Source organism: Excalfactoria chinensis, chromosome 2 (genome assembly GCF_039878825.1).
Source record: "Excalfactoria chinensis isolate bCotChi1 chromosome 2, bCotChi1.hap2, whole genome shotgun sequence".
NCBI lineage: Eukaryota > Metazoa > Chordata > Aves > Galliformes > Phasianidae > Excalfactoria > Excalfactoria chinensis.
The window spans coordinates 20,374,094-20,390,808 of NC_092826.1; the positions used below are offsets into that span (position 1 = coordinate 20,374,094).

At 36.1% G+C, this 16,715-nt stretch overlaps 1 protein-coding gene across 1 annotated transcript in view; it reads right to left on the reverse strand.

Annotated features, from left to right (window-relative positions):
* VPS13B (vacuolar protein sorting 13 homolog B) overlaps positions 1–16,715 on the reverse strand; it is a 404,032-nt gene that overhangs the window by 122,951 nt on the left and 264,366 nt on the right. Inside the window, exons 31-32 of the mRNA XM_072328758.1 lie at positions 11,231–11,357; positions 9,533–9,676 (exon numbers count right to left, since the gene is read on the reverse strand). Coding sequence (XP_072184859.1) covers positions 9,533–9,676; positions 11,231–11,357 — 271 coding nt within the window. The remainder of the gene's footprint in view (positions 1–9,532; positions 9,677–11,230; positions 11,358–16,715) is intronic.

The following is a 16,715-nucleotide window of genomic DNA, read 5'->3' on the forward strand; positions in this document are numbered from 1 at the left end:
CGATGGTAATTTATTAGGATAGGTAGAAATTGTGGGACCTGTAAATGGTATGGAATAAGGGGTGAATATTTCTTAGTTTCAGCTGGGATGGATTTATCTTCAGTGTCTAGTATAATGCTATGTTTTGGTTCTAGGAGGAAAACAATGCTGATAACATACCAATGTTTATAGCTGTTGCTATGCAATGTTGCACAGAGCCAAGGCCGTTCTCAGTGAAGGGTGCAAGGAGCTGGGAGGGAACAGAACGAGGACAGCTGACTGGCCAAAGGGATACTCCATGCCACACAACATCAATTTTGGAGTGGATGGGAGTTCATCTCGCTCACTTCTGTTTGTGGGCTAATTGGGCATGGGTTGAGAGATGGTGAGCAATTGCTTGTGCATCACCTGTTATACATTCATATATATGTAGTCATAACTATTATCCTTTTCCTTTTCTCTGCCTTAGTAAATAGTTTTATCTCAACCCACAGGTTCTACTTTTTTTTTTTCCAATTCTCTCCTCCATTCCACTGGGAAGTGGGGAGTGAGCAAATGAGTGTACAGTGGAAGAGCAGTGTGTCCCAGATCTCTGTTGTTCTAAGTGTCTCACAAACAAAAGTTGACAATTAGGGAAAGGGTCAAACTATATTCTTCCATCCAAAATACCTACTTTGAATATAGTCATCTCAAAATTTCAGTAGTGTGACTGTAAATGCAATTTCTGCAGCACTGCAGGGCCACAAATGAAACTCTACAGTAATTTCAAATATGTTAAAAACAATCTGCTTAGATTGGAAGCATAAGCCTAAATTACGCATGCTTGCAAATTCCAGGCTAACACACATCTCAAAGCATTTGTTCATGAGACATGTCCAGATATTCACTGTGTATGTATGCATATCCATATCCACAGACACGCATACATTCTTCTGAATCATCCTGATGTGCTTTGCAAAATGGACCCTTTCTCTTAAGCCTTACTACTTTAGGATTGTTTACTTTAGTTCTTCACCTCTTTATTTTAATTTGCAGAATAGAAGCATTGAAGAGTCTTAGTAACCAAGTAAATTTACAGCCATGTTCCCAATACATGAATGGGTTTCTACTGGAATAAAAGCATCTACTTATAGGAAGTATCAAAAAAGTACTGCACAGCCCTTCAAAAGGATTTTTCTGCTGTTTTTGGCAATAAAATCAAATGATGAGACAAAACTTCCTATCAATGGAAACTGGGTATGGTGATGACTCAAGATACTGGCAAGGACATTATTTTGATAGTATCCTAGAACAAACCAAAGACCACTTTATTTTCAGGAAAACATCCGACAAGTGGCTGTGTGGGATTCCAAGTACTGGTAGTGCTACCAGGAAAATGATGCAAGTATTATTCAGCTATTCCAGCTAAGGGTTTTTATTGGCATTCTCGGCAAGTTACATTTTTAGCACTCCCTCTGACACTGTCAAGTTGCAAGTTTACTTTTAAAGCTTTATGAACAGAACAGCCCACTGACAAAAAAAGATCAGAAGAGGACCTTCTGTCATTTATATTTCAAAACATTTAGCTAATCCAGAATTTCAAATGCTGCATTAAAAGAAAGATGTCACAAACAAAACATCCATATATAAACAAATATGTGCAAAAGTTTGTCTCCATCTGAACAGCCACTCTCCAAAGAAGATAACTTTGTTCAACAGAAATTGTAAATCAAGACTCCAATGCATAAACTTCCATCTGATTTTAAAAGAGGTGAGGAAATGCTTTTTCATTTTAAAACATCATCAAAATTCTTAGAGTAATATGACCACAGATAATCCAGCTCAGCGTAAAACTGGTTGCTAATGGCACAAGATTACTGCAGTTCAGACTCATGCAAATTCACCAAGAGGAACCTGTATCATTTTATTCAAAACAGTGCAATAATTTGGACCTACTGAGTAACTTCACAGCCATTACATATCCTTCATGTTTAAACTCACTACTGCTAAAGAAGAAATTTTATTCATACAAATATTATTACTCTTTAACTAATATGAAACTCTTTTGAACTTCTACTAGAGTGGGTAAACAAGTTTTTGAGAAAATATATTTGTTTTTCTGCCAAAATCTCTGGCATGAGTTACAGAATGTCACATTCTGTTACGCAGTTTCTGATGTTGCAGCATTACCTGAGAACGAAAGGCAACTTCCTCTGGCCACAAAAACTGAAGAAGCAGGAAGGCAGCTATTAACAGCGCTACACTCTGAATGATTAGGCCTACTTGAAGACATTTACAATAATGATAAAATATTCCTTAAGAAACAGGAAAGTAGCGAAGTGAAATTCTGGCCTTATCAAAAACCATGTGAGATTAAGCAGCATATTTTATATCAAATTGATCAACCAGATCACAAGTGGATAAACAGTGTCTCCTGCCAACTACTAAACAACATATTTCCCTCACTGGTAATACTTGGTTTAGTTTCTCTCCATCTATTTCCTAATTTTCATGAACAAGAAAAACTAACATCAAGGTTTCCAGTCTGCTTTGAAATTTGGCTGAGAACATGAAATATCATATACTATTTGGGAAGACTGGCATACAGAGAGGTTATCTTAGCTTTATTTACCTCTAAAAGTGTGTTAAAATGAATGAAAAAGACTGTCTGAATTGCCCTTTCTGGCAGATGAAACTAGTATTCATGTATATTTCTAAGCAAGCAGGAAAGTCAGAGAAAAGTGAGGATTCTTCTTGCAAAGAAAACACAGTATTCCAGAAGTTAAGATTGCTCACTATCCACTGACAATCATTTCAGTTACATTTCCACTGGCTTCCACTGTCCTTTCTGTTCTTATTCCTCTGCTTTCCCTTTAAGAAATAAAACAACATTTCACTTGCAAATCAAGGGAATTAGATCATCCATGTGCTTATAATTAGTGTCAAAAATAAAGTCTTCCACAGTAACAAGCAGGTGAAGTTCTATACAAGGAAGAAACTGTACCCGTTGGTGTCTGAAGGTAATGTTGCCTCAGAACCAAACTCTAATGTAAGCCAGCATTAGATGACTCGAAGGAGAAGATTAGTAAGGATCAAAGAATGCAAAGCCCCCGGTCATTCTTTGTGTGACCTACCACTCAAACTTTCGTCTCCTCATCAGATGCTTAAGCAAGTCATCACCATGACACGTTCAATATCCATAGTGTGAGAAAGTCCAAGCACGTGCTCTCTCACACTTCTGCATATGATGTTTTTGAGCCTCTGTGCTGTCCAGCCTTTTCTGAGATGCCGAAAATCACCTCACTCAACCTATTATTTTTTTCAACTATATTCGTGATTTAACGATCATAAACGATCACAATTCTCATATAGTTTTTAGTTTTAGAAACACAAGATCTGGCAAAAAATGTGCACTGTGAAAGATAATTTTATCTGAGAAGTTTTTTTTATGGATTCACATTTCAATACCCGTTGTTTCTGGGACATTCCTGTTAACCATTCACCAAGTTTGCTCTGCTTCAGGTCATTGCAACAATTTACAAACGTATAATGAAAAAAGTCCATAAACCCTTTAGGAAGCTACCTTCATACTACATTACCTTTTTTTTTTATGTGCAAACACACTTCTGAATATCAAGACATACCTAAGTTTGTGCGACCCATACAATATACAGAAACTGAGACTGTTCTGGCTCTCTACCACTGATTACCTTAAATTTCGGGAATCAAAGGGGAAAAGATAAACAGATTCTTCAAAAGAAACTTGTAAATGAGGATGCCAGCTTCTCAAAGTTTCAGCATACTAAAAATACTTCCAATTACACAAGCTTTCCATAAGGATACTAACCAGCTGACATAACATCTGTGTAACATGTGCATCTGCCACTTCACACTTCGGCTGTCTGACTTCTTAAGTAGTATTATCTGGAACTTGTTTTACCAGTTTTCTGATTTTTATTATTTTTAAACAAAATACAAATGGAAAACAAACTTATGTTTGTTTTCAATTAAAAAAGGGATACTATTTGATGTTTTTTTCTTTTTCCACAGTAGTAATACATCGATAAGCTCATGTAAATTTTCATTTAATTGCTCTTTGCTCAAGAGAACTCACTTTATTAAAGTACCATTGGCAAAAAAAGATTGCTATGAACTCCATTAGCTATCCTTCCATCAAATTTTATATGAGATGCAATTGTAATTGCACTTTTGCACATATCTGCCAACAGTCACTTTCTTTACCTTATCATGAAGCAATAAGTAATAATGGTGAGAGTGCCATAAACTGAACTGATCTGCTAGAAGAGGACATACAAATGGCCCCACTGGTCAGACTAAGGGACTTTTTAGACTACTGTTCTGTGGCAGCAGACACGCGTAGGAAAAATAAGTGTAAGTAAAAAAGCACAGGGGAATACTCTTCCAAACCAGTATTTTGCAGCATATCACAATTTAAGAAATGTTTTCCTAAGCTTAATCTGCAAAGACAGAGAATGACATATCTTCTGCAGATACTCCTGCATTGTATGTAATATGATGAATCAATAGAGATTGATTCAGCCAGGCTATAGAGAAATTGGCTGCTATAGATTATATCTGTCTGTCTTTCCCATCTTGGACAACTCAGTCAACAGTTAATTTGCTGCAGTCAGTGTGTTCCCTATCACTTGCTGAGGTGTTTGGTAGTATTGTTTGGGTTCTGAGCAGATAAGAGCTGTACTTCCCCCAGCCTTCCCGATTATTGTGATGATTACAGGTAACATCCTGACTGTTACAAAATGTATAATCTTTAAATTAGTTAGACACCAAAAATTTGTACTGCAAAAGAACAAAAAATGAAAGTTGAAATAACTTTTGCTTTTTTTCTCCCCCATATTAATATCATTTATTCAGGAAGCTGGTGGGTTGTCTTTGCAATTTACCCGAGTGTGGGCTAAGCCTTATGGAACATGTCACATCTGCTGGCGGGGTTCACTCGAAGTGACTGGCCAACAGCCAGGTCTAGAAGCAAAACATCATCTGGCAGGCTGATGAACGCTGCTGAGGTCTGTGCTTGGAAAGCCTAGACACAGCACTCAGAAGTCAAATACCTAGAAGCAGATACTATAAAAGCAGAAAACATCAACAGGCCATGCCTTGAATTTCTATAAGAAAACAAAGACCTTCTTGCACCAGCTTTCCATTCTTCTTGCTCAACACTGCTCTCAGATGAATGACAATATGTGTCCACTGGATACTGGCAATTAATGCAAATTATGCTTGGAATGCGTACCTGTTATGATTAAAAATCCCAGCCAGACATTTAAATCCCCTTTCACATTGTGTGTGACCAATTGACCAGCACAGTAGCATCTACCTTCACCACCTCAACAGCTAACTTTGCTTTCTCCTAAAGTTGAACAGGAAAACTTTTTTCTTGTTTTTTCACCATCACATTTGTGCAGGATCTACTGTATTCTAACTACTAACAATACACATTACATAGAGTGACAGCAAGTAAGCTGAAGAATTCTGGAAACTTTTTTCACTGCTCAGTTGGCAGAAATAAACAACGGAACGTCAGAAAGATCTTAGAGGGATCCAAAACAGAGACAGTTTTTCAGTCTCTACTTCTACTGTGTGCAAATATTTCCATACTTGCAACAGTTGATTGTTGAGTGCTACGTTTATCACTGCAATTAAAAACTTGTGAATATGAAAGGAATGATGGGTGGAAAACATGACATACGGTTATGATTGTTTCAAAAAATATGTTATACTTGTTTTTATTACTGTATCACTATATCAGCTACCTGTGTGACATTCAGATTCTGTGGAATAGGTACAAACTTAAAGCCTACTGAAGCAAGCAAGCAGAACATAAACAAACAAGACTATCTGGCAAATAGGGATGGAGGGATTAGGGGGAAATACACTGCCAGAAGACAAAGAGCAGATGAAAACTTTAGATGGCATCTTCTGCAGAAGATTTCAGATGTTTAACTTGCATTCCATTTAATAAGCAAGCATACTGTATTCTCTATTGCAGTTGTTTTCTCACCTGAAGCCATAATCCTCATAAAAACATTATGAAGACAAAGTAAGGATTTCAAAATATCTTTTAAGCACTTCAGAGAAGACAGAAAATAACTGCATTTTGTATTCATCATTACCTCCAAAGTAGATAGTAATTAAACAGGAAAGCTTGTTAGGTTGAGTTTAATCAAAATTAATGTTTGCATAGAAATAATATTTTTCAACAAGCCTAGCCTTACTTTGAGGCTTACAGAGAAGTAATTTAGACCAAAAAAACCCACAAAACAAACCAAGACAAAAAACACACAAAAAATAAACCACCCAAAAACAAAACAACCCCACCCCAAAAACAGATTAATGATCTCAATGACCATATTTACATTCAGACATTCAGGAGTAGAAGATATACTGAGTTGCAGTAAGATAAGTTATCCATGCATGGCTATACTAAAAGAAGCAGACCACGAAGAGTGTTGTTTTGTATTTCATTTCTTTTTCAAAGAGGAGTTCTTCTATTTTCCATTTCTAAATGCTTGTATGACAAATAGATGCTCTATTGCCAAAAATCTCCACTTAAGTGATGAACATTAGGAAATGGATTTGCCAGACTAAGCAATAAACTCCTTGGGAACTCACCTGTTCTATCACTAATCAGTATTAAAAGCAATCATCATTTATACTGAGAGACTTTTAGTAGAATATTAAGCTTTTAAGGCTGTTTAAGAAAACTTTAAAGAAAGCTTTTTTTCTTCAAGAGAATAGTCCTTTTATTAAAATTTCACCTCTGACCTTAGGTGCATCACTGAAGAAATACAGCACATTAAACACACTTCACTCTCATATTTCTTTTCCTAGCACTTCTGTTTCTGCTCTCCATGTGCAAGTATTATATCTTCTTCTTGTAAGATTTTGGCATATATTAATTCTAAAATAGTTAATAATTATGAAAAGGCAGCAACATTCTTTACCCCTCAAGTAATTTATCATACACCACATATGTGTCCATCCTTTAAAACTGCCAAGCAGATCAAAGCGATATTCTTTGCAACAACAGACTACACTCTGTGAAGAAGTCAGTATAATAGGTATACTGTACATCAAAGATGAATTTATAAGAGAGTATAAAATTAGGGCTTACTGTAAGTAAAAACACCACACTGGAGACCTGGCATGAAATTCTTCACAGAATATTAAAGCACTTAAGAAAAAGATTTACACATAAATCATCACTTCTTTATTATTTTTTGTCTACACTATTCCTTACAGCGTTGCTCTAGAAACCACCAAATGTAGACCATTTGGAAATCACACCTTTAAAGATTAAACTCAGAGTTCCAATTTGATAACTACCTGTATATACGTAACCAAAACATAAAAGAGAGCAACACATTGTATAGTATTTTTGAGGCAAGAGACAATTACTTAATCCTTCTATTTAATAAGAACTTCAAGTTAAATCAAATTTGATAACTGAGATTAATGATGTTTATACTTGCTCAACAATCCTCAGGATTTGATCTAGTAATGTACTGGTTTTTTCACAGCTTTAGTGCTGCTTTCCTCTTCCTCACACACACCTTTTTTCCCTATTTTTCTCCTCCAATACAGATGAGAAACATTCTTTCAATAGTAATCAAAGCCAGTATGTATCCAGTGTATTTTCTCTTTATTCTTCCAGCTTTAAAATACAGTTAGCTACTTCAAATGTTGTTTACAGTTACCACTTCTAGCTTCATTTTGGAAATGTACAAGATTTCATTAAAGTTTGCTGAATCCCCTAATTCACTGAAGTTCATAAATCACTAAGAATTTCAGTCATTAGTTCTGCTTTGAATAGTGACTAAAATGCAAAAAGTCTTGTATCAATGTCGATCCATCAAAGCACAACTAATGCCTCCAACGAAACCGTGTATAGACAAGCCATTAATGAAATCACATTGTTTTTGGATTCTGAAATAAAACACTGAGAAGCAATAACTAATACCTTTATCAAGCAGAACAGATATAAAGATTTGCCAGAGTGAGAGTTAATCACAGAAAAGTTACCCAAAGAGGTAATGCAACCTCTGACCCAGGAGATACAGAAAGAATCACTTGAAGGTGCACTGGAAAGCCTGACTTTAATAGTCTTGCTTCAAGCAAAAGAATGGTGTCCAGAGATCCTAAGCTATGTTTTGATTTTTGCGAAGAAATAATAAGCAGGTGTGAAGTATGAATAGTTCTGTGTGGACTCCTTACTTGATTCACTGAAATGAAAAGAACCACATACAGTGTACTATGTTTCACTCTGCTGACTATAGAAACAATATGAAGATAAAGTGGAGTGCCTTTCATATAGGCACATTTGGCTGTAGAATAGTAAAGAGAGATATGGATGGAGGAATAAACAAGCACAACACAACGCTGTATTTAAATTATCAGTACAGTGAGTCAAGATAAAGTTTTAAACTTATTAATGAGAAGGCAAACAGCGCCTTGAAAGAGAAATATTCCATTACTCATTACAAGGACCTAAAAAATGCAAGGGAGATAATAATGAAGAACAAATAAATATCTTGGGACGTAGTCAACAAAAAGCTTACAGAAATAGCTTAGTAAACTGCTTATAAATGTATATGGTCCACATCAGTTGTGCAGGACTTCTGTACAGTGCCAACTCAAAATTAAAGTTCTTGGCACCTATACAAATGTAGGGCTAATCTGATTCGATCCATTCTGCTGACAATGGGAAAATACTGCTTCACAATTAAAGATATTCCCATACATACTTATTCATAATGTTCATATCCAAAAGAGGCCGTGTGTCTGCAAAGTATCGAGGGAAGATAAAGATAGCATTTCATTACTCTATCTTTCATATTTCAACAATTGTGAAAAAAATATCCTTTATTTCCTCCATGATTTGGAAGGGATAAAGAAGAAGGAGTTTGATGTGATACATAGATTAGAAGGCTACAAACAACTTCTGGGATTTGACAGGATGAGGAGAGAGGAATATAAGCAGTTTGGCTGCTCTAAATTATTTCCCACTTCCATCCAGGCACACATTCATGCAGAATCTGTGTGGGCAGGAAAAAGGAAAAGTTTCTTCAGCTGTCTCATTTGCTAGATTTTTGGAAAGGAAGAGCTGTGTCTTGCCTTGCAAATTCGGGAGATGCTGAACACTACAAGATTCCAGGAAAAAATAAATAAATAAAAAGGAGATATTAATTATTCTGAAGATAAAGTACCCCTTGTCTACCATCATCTCACTGAATAAGTACAAGAAGATTCAGAGAAGGATTGAATTCTGCGAACTACAGAGAAAAAAATTTAAGATAAGTAGTGGTTATCATCCTTGTACAAGAGCTTTTGCAAAATAACCTCAGTCTAATTTACTGAATGATATTCTTACTAGAGTAACACTCTTTCTACTGTTAGAACATTACAATGCATTTTAAGACTGACCAAAAAAACAACAATAAAACATCTATTTCAGTTATCTGTATGATTTTTGTCACTGTAAACATCTGCTGCAATACTGTAAAAAGAAATCACCTGCAACTAGGGAAAAACCTACCTCATTAATTGTACTGGAAGGTTCCAGTCCAATCATATTGGCTTCTACCAGCTGCTGGAGAAGTTGTACTTGAGCCACATTGAGGAAGAAATCCAGATTTGTTGTCACATTGACCTCCAGAGAATGACCACATACCAAAATTTCCTATGGAGAAATGAAGGGAAAATATTAGATAACAGCTACTGAGCAAATGATTTTCAGTTTCTTTGTAATTGAATTATTATCCACTGTGTTTCAGCACTGATATATAGCACTGATATTTAGTAGAGTATGGTATTTCAGCATTCTAAACTAGGATGTGTAATATTCTTTGCTTTGCTTTCCACAGTGTATGTAACTATAAAGACATATTTTGCAAGGAAAGCATCTCGTGTGAGGTCTTGTTTCCATTTCTTGGTAGTATCAAACAGTGGACTATCAGATTTTGGATTTTATTTCTTTGGCAAGGAATACACACAGAAACATTTTATTTTTGTTGGAACATAAACTCTACTTGTTTTACAATGAAATCATGTAAATCAGGAACTGGAACTCAGTGCTAACCAACCTGGTTTCTCTGTGATTGTAAACCAGACAAACCTTGGCAAAGTTAGCTGTATGGTCACTATTCTATTGATGCTATCTAGCACAAGAAAACCTCTTCCCTACTGCTAACAAGCAACAAAGAGAAGAAATAGAGGATCAGTCCAGAAGGGTTGTTTAAGTACTATCTCTTCCCACGAGAAGTACGTGTACAGTGTACAAGCTCTAGGCAATCTAAACTAGACCTCTCCATCAGAGAATGTCATCCAGTGAACAGATAACAAGAATTTAAATAGCAAACACATTGGAATTCATGAATAAAAGGATGAGTAAAGCTCAGATATTTATTTATTCTTTATTTTTGTTTTACTTTTTTCATCTGCATTTGTGATGACCCTTCACATAAAACATTAAGTTACCAATTTTTTCTTTCCATAGGCATTATCTGTTTTCCAACTGTATACATCTACTACATTGTTGTAACACACACCTAATACCCTTTATATTTCTGCACTAGATCTGTTCTTTCCAGGAGGTAGCTATCATGAGAAAGATTCCTTGTGAGCTGACAAAAACTTACTGGCACCTCCCTTACATAAAACTTTTTACATTTTTGAACTCTATACCAAAAAGAGAGCCAACTCCTTATTTGTGCAACATGCTTCACAGACTACTCATGAACACGTTGACCCATAGACTGGTAAAAGAGACTGTTAAATCTGGAATAACTTGAAGTCCTCACATTAATGACTGGGGAGTAGATGATTTGTGGAAATTCGTGGGCTTCAAAGGCTGGCTAAAAAGAACACAGATCAAATTGCGTTTTACAGACAATGTATAGATTGTATTTCCAGTTTTTGTTTTTTTGTTTTTTTAAATATGAGAATCTTATGAATACAATGTTTTGTAATGCAACTCTTCTCAACACCTTTCCATCACAAGTCCTTTAAGGATGACCATTTTCTGAATTGCAAACAGGCTTATCGGGACAGGCTGTCTTTAATATCAAATGCCTTACTCAAATTCTTTATCCAGCAGAGAGAAGACGTTACTGTTAACAATTAAGATTCTTTTTTTCCTTGCAGTTTGTGATGTCTGTGTTTGAAAACTTACCTCACCTGATAACTGAAACAGCATAACAGTAAAATATTAAGATTATCCAAATTTTATACCAACCTCGGGGTGTAAATTCTCTGGAGCATCAATTTTTGTAAAAATAATTGCAGGAGCAGCAGTTACTCGAACTGTGAAATCTGTTAAAATTGGAGTTAAAATGGCTCTCCTTTCCTGATGTCGTCTTATGCTAAAAAGAAGGGGGAAATAAGATAGGATTAAATCACATTACAAATTTTGTGTAGCAAAACTTCTTGTTTTTATAATTACATCCAGTATGTAGCACGAAACTGCTTTACCAGTAGTTTGGTTGTTTTTTTTTTTTGGTATCTACTCAGTGAGCATTAAATATTGTCATCGTAAATCATCTTAAATCCAAGCATAAATGCAGGCTTCCATTTCATGAAATAAGTACATCTAAACACTCATACTCTTCAATCCATCTCCAGTTAGACAACTGATGCATTTGACACTGATTTTTCTATTGCTTAACTGAATTTTACAAAATCAACTGAACAAAGATATAAGCTTTATTAACAGTATTTTTCAAACATTCCTGTGGATGCCCTTCATTTCATGAAAAACACAACCTGAATCATATTTGAGTTCATATATTCTTTCCCTTTAGCCAAATAACTAAGCCTAGAAGCACGTGCCCATTATGTTCAGACCACTAATAGCTTATGACAACACATGCCAGAATCTTCTGGGTCAGGTCAAAATCTATTGCCATAAAGTGCCAAGTGAGAGCCTCTGATCAAGAAATACAAAAAAAAAAAAAAAAAAAAAAAAAAAAAAAAAGATGTAATGAGATCAAGATGGTGATCAGCCCTTAAAAGAGGACACACTTCAAACTGGCAGTCCTTCCATGAACGCAGACTTTTAGTAATTTTTTCTACCTATCATAACTTATAGAAATACCAGATACCCCAAGGAGAACACTAGAAATGATCAAAAAGCTACTGTTCAGTATCAGCTGTAAGTTCTGGATTCTGTTGAAATGCATGCAATCTCAAATGCTGATGGTTTGTAAGCTGAGAGTTAGGCAGAAATAAAGTAAAATAGATATGACAACATGACTGAAAGCCAGGCTTAGATATATTTTCAGCAACAAACACATCCACAGATGACAGTTCACTGTCTTTGTTATTTTGATAACTCAAATGTCCCTAACAATTTATTTAATTATCCTTAAGACATGTAGTAGGCTTTGAAATTAACTTAGGACAACAGTATATAGAAGTGGCAGATACTACAAACATCCTTTGCTTAAAATGACTTTCCCAGTCCCTGTCAGGTAGAGTGCATACTACTTATGGCACAGTCTTATGATGTGGAATACTGATAGCAAAATTACAAAACTGTAAAACCATGACATTATGGCAGTATGCTTAAAAGTAACCTGATTTGTAACCAAAAAAATTACCATCCTCCAGTAAAACTTTGAATGTTTTGGGTCACCTGTTGCTCTGCTGGCCTGCAGTGCCGGTTTCTGAAGCCAAACTGTTCTTAATTAGATCCCCAAATTAGAAAGCAGAGCAGCTGTTGGTTAGTATACATCTTCAACTGAGAAACTGGTCTTAGATTTTGCCAGGTCAACAAATGCTTCTCTCCCTGCCATCACCTTCCTTCTAAATTTAAACCAGATGGCTTTCTTCCCAGTTCCTATTTCCCCTTCACAGAAAGATGAGAAAGAAATGCCTTTGTTTCTGGGGAAAATGAAAGAGCTAAGTAGTAGAACTATTCTATGAAAAACTTCCATGTGATGGGACAAACCACTGCTACAAAGTACGATTCTGATAAATGAAACAGCTGTAACAGCACGTTATTTTTTTAATGCCCAAACCTACAACTGGCTCCTCTAAATCATTGTTCAAATTACTTTTCAGCTTATAAATATACCTATTTCTTAATTTTCAAATGTTACCTGAGCAGGTACCTGCAATACACTGCATCTTAAATAACAATTTTGCTAATACAGATCGACTGCTGATTTTTATACCATTATTTTAAATCACCCTTACGTGGTATTCCTGTCCTGCTCTACTTACTAGTTTCCACATTTCTAGTTGGTGAACTTGAAGCTCAGGCAAGCATTAGCAAAATAATTGTAAGTACAAACAGAAGGCAAACTGAGCACACTAAATAACGAGGGGAAAAGAATATGAGAAAGTGCACAAAAGGAACAAAGAAACAAATTCCACTTTGAATTATTAAGTCTTCCACACTGCACCTAAGTGCACCGTTAACTTAACACAGGTGTACGCCACATGAGCTTATGAAAAAACTTGATTGTGAAGACTGTAATGATGGCTCTGTGTCTGCAGCACATTCATTCCATGGTTCATTTGTGCATCTGTTATATATTTGTCTTGGAGAGAAGGGGAAAAAAAGGAAAAAGCTGGTACTTTTAGAGATGTTAAGGCAGTTGATCTACACTTAGAAGTCCTGCACATTTCAAAGTCCATATGTTAATGCAGAACAACAAGGCAGCAAAACAGTTATGAAATGATCTGGAAGTGCCTTATGCTTAGTTCTAAATTTAGGCTATATCAGAATAATTATGTGGACACTGAATACCAACCACAGGTGAAAACACTGGACAAAAATGTCCTCAAAGGCTTCCAGTTCAGATTGGAAAGGAAAAAGGTAAAAGCACGAGTACAGTGGCAATCTAATCACTGTTGTATGATTGTTTCTATTACATGCCAATACAGCAGATTTTTATTTATTTATTTATTTTTTTAAGGGTTGTAAAGAAGACATTGCAGTAATTTTGTGCCCCGGTAACTGGCGTGAGGAGGTTGAATGAGCAGTGAGTGTAGATGAACTGAAGCAAACGAAGGGAAATTGAAAGGGTATTGAATTTAATAGATACAGAAGTCTGGAAGTACCTCGAAAGCAAAGATGTATCTAATGATTAATATGACAGAAAATGTTGTGAAGATGAGAAAAAGAAATGTGAAGAACAGAATTTCATTATTAAAGAATCAACATTAGACTACATCAAATCAAGTCATCAGCATTCGATTACAGCCACCCAGAAGCACTTTGAATTTACATGAAGAGTAAGGATTGCCAAAGAGATGACATGGCAATAATCAGAGGTACAGTGGTGCCGTGGAAATGCAGAACAAGGAATATAACTTGATCTTTTTATGTGGAAAAGAAATAATCCTAGCAAGCAGCAAGTATAAGCCAGTAAGAAATAAACACGGCCTAGGTATGAAGCTTAGAAATATGTGCCTTATTCTTAACTATCTTCTTATTTAAATGATACTTAAACTATAGTTTAAAGCACATCACTGAGGAAGTAACCAGCAGAATCATTTAAGCTGGGAGGGACTTCTAAAGATCATCTAGTCCAACTTCCCTGCAATGAACAGAGGTGTCTACATCAGACACATGAATTATATCGAAGAGCTCTTTTATGCCACGCAAGTTTACTGTCTACAGAAAGATGAATTCTCACACAGAATTCCATAACTTGAAAAATAAAATTAAAGTAGTAGCATGGAATACCCCACATAATCAGACAGTCTTCCTTAGAAGCATGAGGAATGCAAACTGAAGATGTCATAATTAACATGCTAACTTAGGACTTAAAAATGGTTTTCTCTATATTCTCTATAAGTCAGTTGACTTCTGATCCACAAATGCACTGGTATATCTACCAACTAATAAAACATATCAAAATGAACACCATCCTGCCTCTGAACTCCATCTCACAATAGGTACAACAATTCACATCCTTACAGCTCTGGGATGTGTTGCAAAGACTCATCACAAGGCAGAGAAACAGTGTTACAACACTTTGAGGAATTGACCAAAATTAGACAATGAACAAACAAACACCATCTGGCCATTCAGAATAACTATTGTTATACAATTATATCTCAGTAAAACTAATTTTCATCTCATTAAGTCTGATGTGCAACATTTCTATGCTGTGGATTAATAAAGGAAATAATGTATTCTGTCACTGAGTGACGCTTTGTACAGCATGAATAGACCTTATAGCTCTCTATAACTTCCTGAAGGGAGGTTGTGGTGAGCTGGGGGTTGGGCTCTTCTCTCGTGTAGACAGTGATAGAACTAGAGGGAATGGTTTCACGCTGCGACAGGGGAGGTTCAGGCTGGACATTAGGAAGTATTTCTTCTCAGAAAGGGTAGTCAGGCATTGGAATGCACTGCCCAGGGAGGTGGTAGAGTCACCAACCATGGGAGTGTTCAAGAAACATTTGGATGTTGCATTGAGGAATATGGTTTAGCTGGGAAGTATTGGTAATGGTTGGACTAGATGATCTTCTAGGTCTTTTCCAACCTGAAAATTTCTGTGATTCTGTGATTCTGTGAATACAAACATTATTTCAGGTACAGTAAAAACAGCAACTGAGACGCAAGCCTGAATGCAAGCTTATTTTAATCCAAAAGAATTATTTTATTCACAGGGAAGTGTCCCTATTCCTCCACACATAGATCTACTGATGATCACTTCTTCTTGGTCTTCCTTATTAGAATTTGGCAAGCTGCACTTCAACTTTCCAAAAAAGCATGAAAATGAGAACTATTCAAGGAAAAATCTGCAGGAAACATTTCTGAGGATCCTTGCAAAGCAGGAGTGGTATTTTGTTCAGTTTCATACAACAGATCATTGGCTCCCTGACATACTCAATGAGAGCTGCAGAGAGCTGTTCCAGATGGTCAGATGCCAAGGACAGAACTGTAATGCAGTATATTGCCACACTCAATTCATTACCACACAAAGAAGTAATGCTTTTAAGCTCAATTAATTTTTTTTTTTCTTTCTCCTTTTTTTTTTTTTTTTCTAACTGAGTTTATTCAGGCTGCAGGAAGCAGAAGTTGCTGCTGGGAGCTGTGGAAGGATTGCACAGGGATGGGGGCGAGGCCTCAGGAGAGGATATATTTCTTTATTTCCTTCAGGGCTGTTGTTTTTTCCATTGAGAGGAGGGAGAGGGAGGAGGAGATCTGCAAGCTGAAAAAGCAGTTTTCAATCAAGAAAACTTCTTTTGGTTAAGTATTCCCAGCTCCCCACATGCTGTTTGGTAAAGGGAATAAACGTGGACAGGTTTCATTTGTACATAACCTTATTAGAACTGTCTGACTGTTTCTAGTGTTCTTTTTATATATTGCACCATTAGGGAGCTTTTTATAACATCTACGGTGAAGGATAAACATGTCATAATGGGAAGAGTTATGGTTGCTGATCCTCCATACTGCATGGTATTTGGACAGGTTTTTCTGAGCAAGGGCACCCCCAGCTCCTCCCTTCAGTGCTCCAGGCTCCCCCTTTTCTCCTGCAGTGTCTTTCAGAAGCATCAGAGGCAGCACCTGTGTACTCCAGAATAGCCCCTCTTGAACACTTTAACACTAATCTCCATGGAACATCCAACACCTAGTCTCAGAGCAACATTAATTTCTTTCCAAATTACATTGTAAGAGTTAAATATAATTATAATAATAATTCAAAACCATGACATATTATTAGAGATGTTTAACTCTGGGAGAAGTGGTGGGAAAATCCAAG